This window comes from Trachymyrmex cornetzi, unplaced genomic scaffold (assembly GCF_001594075.2).
Source record: "Trachymyrmex cornetzi isolate Tcor2-1 unplaced genomic scaffold, Tcor1.1 scaffold223, whole genome shotgun sequence".
NCBI lineage: Eukaryota > Metazoa > Arthropoda > Insecta > Hymenoptera > Formicidae > Trachymyrmex > Trachymyrmex cornetzi.
Window position 1 is genome coordinate 73824 of NW_017296881.1, and position 11237 is coordinate 85060.

At 32.9% G+C, this 11237-nt stretch overlaps 1 protein-coding gene across 2 annotated transcripts in view; it reads left to right on the forward strand.

Annotated features, from left to right (window-relative positions):
• Positions 1–8401, forward strand: part of LOC108760306 (proton-coupled amino acid transporter-like protein pathetic) — a 16557-nt gene extending 8156 nt beyond the window's left edge. For both annotated transcript variants that reach the window (XM_018506170.1, XM_018506169.1), the window contains exons 2-8: positions 1048–1110; positions 2960–3049; positions 3538–3895; positions 5307–5588; positions 5883–6061; positions 6145–6314; positions 8049–8401. In XM_018506170.1, coding sequence (XP_018361672.1) covers positions 1055–1110; positions 2960–3049; positions 3538–3895; positions 5307–5588; positions 5883–6061; positions 6145–6314; positions 8049–8293 — 1380 coding nt within the window. In that variant the 5' untranslated portion in view covers positions 1048–1054 and the 3' untranslated portion in view covers positions 8294–8401. The remainder of the gene's footprint in view (positions 1–1047; positions 1111–2959; positions 3050–3537; positions 3896–5306; positions 5589–5882; positions 6062–6144; positions 6315–8048) is intronic.
• Positions 8402–11237: the final 2836 nt, after the last annotated feature.

Here is an 11237-nt window from a genome sequence, read left to right on the forward strand (position 1 = left end):
GTAAAAATGATTATCGATAATAATTGAACCTTGAACTAAATGTCGCGATTTGTCAAAACTTTGAACCAATTTTTCACAGATTTTTATTATTACCTTATCAAATATGTGATTAAAGAGGATTGATATTCGATCTTTTTATTGATTTCTTACTTACTTATTTTAATTTTAAGTGGCAAATTAAAAATTATATAATATATCCGAAATTTCATTGCGGCGTTAATCTCTTATCAAAAAATAATTTTAGAGAAATACGCAGATTTCTGTAATTCAAGTATTTGTTAGTACTAATTTATACAACTATTAGGAGCAAAAAAGAGCAATTAGTTCTCACAGTCGATATTAATCCGAAACATGACTTGGCTTTTAATTTTTTTTTATCAAAAAATATTAATAATACAGATTGCAGCTTTATCGATCTAAACTTTTTTCCGCAATACGTTGCGCGGACAAATCGAATGCAAGGAACTTTTGGTCGATATAACGTCATCGCGATAATATCGTTAACTAAATATATAAAAGAAATTACTATCACAGCATGGTTTCCTTTTCAAAGCTATACGGGTTATTACTTAGTATAAAAAATCGCGGTCAACCAGTGTTTATTTAGCAGTTTAGCTGATCGTTTCATATTTACAATGTGATACGGTAACGAGGAAGCCTTCCGTTTCCATACGATAACGCTTATCTATATCGGCAACTTTTTTTATTTTTAATTCGAAATTTATTGATTTTTCAACGTATCTCATTAACGTATTATTAACGAAAATTATAAGACGCAGCTAATAGAAACAAAATTTGAACATATAATAAATTAATTTACTTAATTTTATAACAAATTAATATTAATATATAATGTAATCATTTATTTTTGGATTATGTTATAATTTAATTATTATTGACAAAATATCTATAAAAGTAAATTGTGGTATATATTTAAGAATATTTTCTGTTCCTCTCTCTCTCTCTCTCTCTCTCTCCCCCTCCCTCTTTCTCTTCTGTATACCTTCTTTTTTTCTCTCAATAAATCTCATATTGTTATTCTCACAGGATCGCCATGGGTCGAGCGGAGAAAGAACTGTCGGACAATCCCATGACAGAATTCAGTAGCAGGTATTTCCGCCAGTTAATACTCGATATTGTTTGCATAAACCAAATAACAAAATATAAAAATATTGATTAAAATGTAATTCACTTATCGCATTACAAAAGCTTGCTGATATTTACACCATCAAATCCTATAGAATACAAATAACGTTGTTCGATAAAAAATAACTTTTTTTGAACACCAGGACAATTATTTTTTAAATGTTGAATATAAATACACATTTTCCAAGTTACTCCATCACATCACAATTTTGAGAAATTTTAATTTGCAAAAAATATTATTTTTACATATTTTGTAAATCATAATAATTTATTTTTCCGTAATAGATCCCACATTTAATCATGAATATCTTATTATATGTAGTCGAAACTAAAAAACTGTCTTGAGGGCTAAAAGACCTAACAACAATATGTTTAATTTTGATTGCAATAAAAGTTCTCTAGCACGTTACATATCATAGTTATTGTAATATGACAAAATGTAAAAATAATACTTTTTGCAACTTTAAATATAAATTTCTCAAAACGGTAACGTGATGATGGAATACTTTGGAAATCGAATTTGTATTCATCAACCAAGAAACTATGGAAAATAGTTAAGTTTGTTTCGGTGTTTTTTCTTTGATTGAACAATGTAATTAAATACGTACATGATCGACAAGAGCTTTCTTAATGGTCACAGTCATTCAACGATAAACGCATCAATCGCATGTAGATAACGTGGCTTCTGTATACGCAATGTCTGCAAAACTAATCATTGGATCAAGATTAATCGTCATGGAATGTGATTGTATCGTGTTTCATACGGAGATAGGAAGCTCATTGCATAAACTCGACATTTTTCCTTATAACTCTTAATCGAAATTGATTTAGTTCTTGTTAACGTTATTATCACTTGATGGGTCACGGATGACAAACGGTATTATAAAGATTTTTGCTTAAGAATCTTATAATTCTAAAAGCGTTTTGTCCAAAATTATATACATACAAGCACAATATAATATCTAGTAGTGCATTTTAGTTAAGATTTGATATATTGTGATATATATAGAATTCACAGTAAACAACATGACTTAATTTTCAACGAGAATTGCTTTTATGTAAATTTTCAATGTCATTGCATAAATAATATATATATTTTATCAGAAAATATTACTTTTTAATTTTCTCTCTATGTGCGAACTCTCTACAGGAGTGATAACACCTCAGGCTTAATTTAAATTAAATTTTGTAACATGTACAAATAATGTATCAACTGATGATGGCTTAGAATGATGCCGAAATGTTTGTTATTTATCGATTAATAAATCACTGATAATTTTGTTGCGCTCCAATTACTGCGCTTGACTCTCATTGGCAGTGTAGTTTTCCTTATTTTTTGTTAATATTAGAATCTCTTATTTCGTCACTTTTTACGTTTAAATTTTGTAACTTTTTTAATATCTATCTTCTTAAAAATCAATATAAAATTTCACAAATACTTACGCAGCTAAAGTTATTTCTTCACATTTTGCTTGAAAATGCATGGGGTATAATATTAGATACACCCCTATCCACGGTTAACGTTAAAACATTTATACATAGAGAGAAGTATAATGCAGCTGTAGAACTATTATTGAAAACATTAATTCTTAATATATTAATGATTAATATTATTTGAAATAATATTCATCATTAAATAAAATGTAAATATATAAAAAATATCAGGAAAAAAATAGCATCCCTTTCATTCACGAATATATTATTTTTAATGTCCCCTTAATTTCATGTGCATATGTTATTGCATTTTTTTGTTATCTCGTTGTAATAAAATTTAATGTTTTGTACGTATAATAGTTTATTTTTTTCATTTTAGCACGAAAATAGCTCCGAATATCGGCGAGTATAAAGAAAAGGATGAACTGTACGATCCATTCGAGCATCGTGATAAACAACATGCAACCTCGTAAGTCTCGTTAAAATTCTAGAATTTTTGTTGGCCCTTAAGTTGACATGTATTTTTCATATTCTGCCAAAAAAATATAAAAGTTGGGTATTGCAACATCCTGTCTTTAACGTATACATTAACGTATCGTCGCGTGGTAGCAAAGTGACACACATCTCATAATTAGCAATTTTTTAATAGATCATTTTGTAAATTCCGAATTGGAATAATGTTTTAATTAGGATAGTGCATTATATGCGTAACTTCACTTCCTTTCCTATATCTGCAATTTAAAAGAAACTATGGGAGTTTTCAAAATTTGAATATTCTGCATTTCTAATGCTAATTTTTTACTTCGGTTAACTTGCTTATCAACGCGACGATATGCATAAGCATAATATATTGCCATATATTATGCTATATATAACCATAATAATAGATATATACATTTTGAAGTAAAAAGAACAAAGTATCGATATCACAGCTTCATGTTCTGCCTTGCGTTTCAGAGATTTGGGCTCCTTGGCACATCTCCTGAAATCTTCTCTAGGGACGGGAATCCTGGCCATGCCACACGCGATAAAGAACGGTGGACTACTATTTGGCGGCATCGGTACGATTATAATTGGCTTTATTTGCGCCCATTGCGTGCATATACTGGTGCGTACGTCTCATATACTCTGCCGACGTACTAAGACGCCGCAACTGACGTACGCCGAAACGGCGTACGCGGCCTTTCTTTGTGGACCGAAACCGCTCAGGCCTTGGGCCAACGTCAGCAAGATATTCGTGAATACGGCGCTGTGCGCGACATATGTGGGCGGCTCGTGTGTTTATGTCGTGTTTGTTTCTAGATCCCTTCAGCAGGTATGCATCTTACATAATTCATGACAGTAAGATCGTTTATGTATGCTAAGGAATGGCACGACCAGCGGAACTTATTAATACGTTTTTGCCTCATTCTGTTACGACTAGTTCCTAAGTTCAGTACATTTATAATTTTAAGTAATCTAATGTGAGTCTAATGAGTACGAAATTGTTTTACATAATGATTATACCACTTATCGTATTTATCATGTTGATCTTTTCTTAAATAATTCATCTGCTATAAATATTAGGCATGCGTTAGCGAAATTGTTTGCGAGATATGTTAATGAGTTGATTAGATCGTCGTTTTATAAGGGAGAGAGCTGACATTCTCAAACTAAAACTCAAAGAAACTTTATAAGTATAGATTCCTTACAGAAATCTAATACTGTAATTAATTATTTATTTATTTTAAGTAAATAGTATTAAAAGCACTGTTCAGTATTTTTAATACTTTAAAAAATAAATAATTATTTACTTATTCTTTTTCAGTAATAAATTGATCAGTATTAGATTTCTGTAAGTGATATAAATACAAAGTACACGATTTAAGATTTGATAAACTGACTGATGCTTCACAATTTTTGTGATTTTACGATATCGAATAAATGTTTTTCCATACACGATGATTATTGCATTCTTTAATTAACAGATAACTTAATTCAATTAGTAAAACAGTAACGAAAAATTATATTGATAATAATTGATAATTATTGTGTAATTTGTTGGATATCTTAGATTGCAGTTTCTGTACTTATCGTATATAATAATTCTTATCATTTATAATACTATAAAGTTTTTTTGCTATTTGTACGTAATTATTGATTATATATCGCATATACATTTTAAAATCATTATCTATTTTATACGTACATTAATTGATTGACACTCTGTGATTTATATGATTGTTATTCTTTAAATTACTTAAATTATGACTCAAATTATATATATTAAAATACAATTGAATTTAATTGGAATCTAAATGATAGAATAGAAATAGAGATAATTCTGATTCTTACACAAACTTGGACATGGAATTTCAAAAAATATAAAGTATTAAATGTTTAATTATTTAAACAATACGATATAGAAAGGTCAAATTTGGTTAAGGCATTTTGAAGGAATGGTTCTACTTGTCCTCTTCTTGCATGTGACTGAGTGCTCTCTTGTTCGTTCTCCTTATACATACATCGCGACATCGCCATCTCTAAAAGATTTTTTAAAGATCTTAAAGATTTAAATGGAAATCTAAGTGCAAATATGTATTACCTATATAATCTTAATAAGTTGAAGACTTTCGAGGCTTTCACTTGCGAGAAAATATAAAAAAAAAGTAACATCGACCTTCCAAAAGTCACGAAGACCAAATCGATCTTCCATGTCATATCTGTGCGTCTCGTTTTCTTTTCAGATCGTGAATTTTAACAGCGGAAAGACCTTAGATATTGAATTGTTCATTTACTCATTGATCCCAGCATTGGTGCTGCTCGGTCAAGTGCGCGATTTAAAATATATGGTGCCATTCTCAGCACTAGCGAACATCTTCATGATAACCGGCTTTGCGATTACGCTCTACTACGTCTTCAGCAACAGCAACCTGCATTCGTTCAGCAACAACAAGCTGTTCGCCTCGGTGGATCAGCTGCCCCGTTTCTTCGCGACTGTGATATTCGCCATCGAAGGTATCGGCGTTGTAAGTTACCATTATCAATTACCATAGTGTTATTAAGCGCGAATTAAATCGTGGTACCTTGGCCTTTCTTTATAAGGTCGGAAATCCAGAAGGGGACATTAAACGCGAGTAACTGGTCGTCGCAGGAATAGGTGGTTTTTTATTTGATCGAAAAGGTAACAGCTGAGAATAGAACTAATTCGATGCAGGAAGGCAACTGTTACTTTTGTAAGCGAATAATTTAAAAAATATTCGTACGGTCTCTCTTGCGTCTTTCGCATTCTCGAGCGCTTCCAGGTACCATTGTAATCGCAGGTGATGCCCGTGGCGAACAACATGAAATATCCACATCATTTCCTCGGATGTCCTAGTGTACTTAACATCACGATGACGATAGTCGTGAGTCTATACGCTATGATGGGAGTGTTCGGTTTCGTCGCCTTCGGCGAAGATGTACAACCCAGCATCACGTTGAGTCTGCCGACGGAGGAAATGTGAGTAGAAATCATCTCTTTTTGCTAAACGTTAATGTCATTTTGATACATGCGTTGTAAACTGATAAGTGGTAATGTTTTAGTCCGGCCCAAGTGGTGAAGGCCCTCATTGCTTTAGCTGTTCTCTTTACTTACGGTCTACAGCTCTTCGTGCCGCTCGAGATCATGTGGAATTCCATAAAGCACTTGTTTAACCATAAGTTCCTGACCTTGGGCGAAACGGTGATGAGAATATGCATTGCTATGCTAACAGGTAAAATGTTAAATTATTCGAACGAGAAGCTGCTACTGTGCGTAGTTAAATCTGAACAGCTTAATTATAAATTGAAACAAATTTAATCTAGGCTATAAATAAATGATTAAAATATAAATCAAACGAAAAAATGCTAATACAATTTTAAGAATATGGATTTAAAATATTTCGGCTATACGAAGCGAGTGTTATTAAACGCGAAAAACCGGTCCCAGATGTAATAATTTTTTACCTGATTGGAAAGGATAATAGAGAATAGAAATAGTTTCGACACAGGAAAATAACTGTTGCTTGTATAAGCGGATGATTCACAAATTTACAAATCGTCTACATCATTCGGCGACTCGTGCCTTTTTCGTATCCATAAATGGATCTCTAGAGAAAGGGGACATATGATTTTTAAAAAGAATTAGAAGTAATTATACATTTTTATTCCAGATTCATTTTATAGAATTTCCTTTCTTATATATGCCATAAATTTTCCCTCTCTTTTCTTTTCTTTTTTATTAGAATCTTAATTCTTTGAGGGACGTAAATTATAGAATTTCAAACTGAAATGTGATATAACTAATATCGTGGACAAATATTTTTCACATTTTTGGGTGGTTTTGTTTATAGTCTGTTCTTATTTCAAGACTGTCTTAAGTAATGTCTTAAGATGCTAATATCGCCCTCTGATTGGTTCATGATATTTTAAGATTGTACTTAAGATGGTCCTAAATATAAGCTCCAACTATGAATACCACCCTTTACCGAGAGATTTATGTTACGTGAGATCAGAGATATCACTCTGACTAATCTATTAAGATTGCAATAATGAGTTTAGCAAAATGGTTAGATAGTTATCAGATATACTTAAAGAGACGGCGTGTTTTTCAATAGGCCAAAAGTTAACACCGCTTTCCCGTAACCTTTTCCTGTTGCGTTTTTGCCGCGACATTCTAGCGATTGCGAGATAGAGAAACCGCGATGAATCACGCATTCCCGACAGAGAGGAGGTCGAGTCGCAGACCCAATCGGTAGGCCGATTGAATGATCGGTGTCACCCACTTACTCCGCGTGCGTGTACGCGTGACATGCCTTTTTATCACCAAGTGTACCGAGAAAGAAAGGAATCATCTGCTATATTCGGCTCGGATCAGTTCTTTCGTTCGCTGCAATAGATTTGGCCCACTTTAGGCCGTGTGTCCGATTCAATCTCTCATTGTTACGATAGATTTTTCCGCTTATTAGAAGTTTCCCTCTAAATACTAACTAAACCTTCTAAACAGTATGTAACAGTACATCAATATTATAATTTATCAACAATAAATGTAATGTGACACATGTTATACATAACAACAGTTACATTGTTGAGTAGGAAATTATAACGTCGATGTAATATTATTTTGTGTTCAACGAATTCCGATGTGTCGAATAATTGTAAGCACGTAAATACAGTATCACGAATATCTAAGTATCGTGAAAATTAATGTGTTACTCGTTTGCAACTTATATGTTTCCTTTTCCTTTATTCGATATTTATGTAAAGCATAATCAGAATATTATGCGATTAATAACACATTTTTTATAATTATGGCTGTGTTCCAAAATTTACTGCTAATACTGAAAATTTGTAGTGTACGTGACGTAAATTATAGATTTTTTTACGTTTATTATAAGTGTATATAAGCTTTAATTCAATCGGAAAACGATGATTAATATGTTTATGATATATTATGATTTTTTTTACAGTGGTTCTCGCGCTGTTGGTGCCTGATTTGGATCCGTTCATTTCTCTAGTCGGTGCAATATTCTTTTCTATCCTCGGCATCAGTATCCCAGCTGTCGTCGAGACGATTTCGTGCTGGGAAAGCCATTTGGGTACTTTCAACTGGCGGTTATGGAAAAACTCTGTGCTAGTTATATTCTCGTTATTAGCGTTAATATTTGGTACATGGATCTCAGTGCAAGATATAATCAGCCTTCGAAACAAATAAATTTTAGTATTTTATTTACTATTTTATTTTAATTTCTTATACAATTGGAACTCCAGTGTCGACAAGAAACGCAACGAGGTTTTTAATGGAACAACTAATTAGCACGATACGTACTTTGTATATTCTCGTTATTTGCGTTTGTATTTGACTCATGGATCTCAATATTATATAGATATAATGAAGTATTATAGTTGATAATATATTTTACTGAGTTTACTGTTTTATTTACGTCTCTTCTTAATTTCCTGCATTATGCACTTATTGTCAGCTGTTTATATTAAAGATGAGACGAAGAGATGAATGTCCTAGTGCGAGAATGGAAAAAAAGTTTCACGACTGATAGGCTCTGTTTTAATTACAATTTCCATACATTATAAATATAATCATCACGAATTATGGATCTATCATTCTTATTATTCATGTATCCTTTAATTTCAAGATCGTACTTCATTGATACATACTGATGGAAAATCAGTTGTAACAAATCAGATATTATTATTATTTCCTTATCAATAACATACATTGTTCACGAGCTTGTCAAAAGAGCACCGTAATTAATATATCTCGAATTTAATTAATAATAGATAGCGAGTATCGGACAATAAATTTTGTTGTACATCTAATTATACACGAAATGACAAGATAAAAGAACACCTTAATCAATCGGTATTTGTGGAGTTTATTGTCTGGATTCAATATAGATATATTTTTCAATTTCTGAGATACTAGATTACGCTATCTATTATTAATTAAATTCTAGATATATTGATTACAGTGCTCTTTTGATAACCTTGTGAACAATGCTGTTATTGATAAGGAAATAATAATATCTAATTTGTTACAAATGATTTTGATGATTTTGATGATTTTGATGATAATACCCTCAAATATGTTAAATTTTTATGTAGAATTTATAATAATTTATAATAATCGTAATTATAAATGATGAATACTTGACACTTTTTTACATTTTTAATATCTTCCTTAAACTTAATTATTCCAATTTTTAGTTATTATTTTAATAATGTATTGTTATATAATTAGATACTATATTCTGTGGGCATCGTAAAACATTACTGTTCACGATTCGAGCTTGATAACGCAAGATAACAAAAAAAATTCAGTCGTATATCACTAATTCTGAGTTTATTTTCAAATGCAATAAAAAGAATTCTTTTCAAAACTGTTCGGAAAAAGAATACTTTTTGTATCTGAAAATTGATTCTAAAATAATGACATAACAACTGCTCCGCCTGTTTTGATCTAATATTATATGGAGCACAATTTCCGCGAAAAAACGGAACGATATGACAAATACACTTTTGTATTTATTTAAAAAAATTGTATTTAATTAAAAAAATTGTATTCACTTAATTCATTGCAATTTTTATTAATATGCTTACCTTTTCAGCTTATATGTATTGAATACAAGCATTTTAATCAATATATATACCGTTAAAAATTAATAATTTCTAATTGTCCGGTCCGCTTTTCTGCTCAAATTGTGCTCCGTGTAATATTAGGAGATCAGAGGAGATAAAAGGAGATCAAAACAGGTGGAACAGAACGCGCGTAAACGCGAAAATCTAGTAAAGTTTAGTTAATTTTGTCTTCCGCGTTTCCGCATTTCCGCGCTTTATGTAATGGCATCCTTACAGCGGCTGGGTTCGAAAATGTTATCCGAGTACCTCCATGTATTAGTTTGTCTTTGTTGTTCACAAATATTAAACAAGGATAAGATGATAGACGAGGCACCCAGGTAACGTTTTCGAACGCAATCAGCGTTACCAACCTTGTAACTAAAAAGAATATTTTCGACACAGCTATCGGAACACAATCAGAAATTGAACTCATTTGCAATGGGAACGAGTCATATGAATTTCTGTAAATGAGCTCAAAATTTAATTAATTGACAGATCTCCCTATTACTTTCAACTTACTGCACATCCGCCGGAATGGGTCATCCATCTAAAGGTACATTTTCACGAGCCGCTCCAACTGGCTCTTTCAGCGACAAAATGGATCAGGTGGTTAAAATTGACGAATACCAAGTGAATGAAAAAGCACTTCACCTTCACGCGTCGCGTTATGAAAGAGAGAAAGGGGTGGCACCCAGTTGGACACGGCTCAATTGGACACGAGCCACTCACAGCGCTTGAGACATTTTCAACTTACTGCACATCCGCCGGAATGGGTCATCCATCTAAAGGTACATTTTCATGAGCCGCTCCAACTGGCTCTTTCAGCGACAAAATGGATCACGTGGCTAAAATTGACGAATACCAAGCGAATGAAACAGCACTTCACCTTCACGCGTCGCATTATGAAAGAGAGAAAGGGGTGGCACCCAGTTGGACACGGCTCAATTGGACACGAGCCAGCGCTTGAGACTACAAAGCTCCTAAGCACCGGTCGCTGTGATTGGTGGTGTCCAATCGAACCGTGATCAATCGGGATCACCCCGTTCCAATATGCTCCTACCATAGCTCCTACTCACTCCAACGCGCTTGATAGAGTGAGTAGGAGCTATGGTAGGAGTATGTTGGAGCATGCGACGAGAACAAACCTTTAGATGCGGATCGCGCAGTCCATTCTCTATGTCTTTGGTACGTACCCTAAGGGGCTCCGCACAATAAAAGAATATGTTGGAGCATGCGACGAGAACAAACCTTTAGATACGGATCGCGCAGTCCATTCTCTATGTCTTTGGTACGTACCCTAAGGGGCTCCGCACAATAAAAGGAACAGGGAACAGAGAACAGAGAATAAGAATTTCAACCTATCAGAAATCATGTATTGTGGAATACGCAGGGTGTATGTCGGAGCCCCTGACTCTCCTCCAGAACAGAGGCGAAATGTGTCGATTGAATTTGAACAAAATTGTAAATGGAAAGCGACGTGTGTCGATTTGTGTCAAGTGTGTCGATTGTATCTCCTAAAAGGA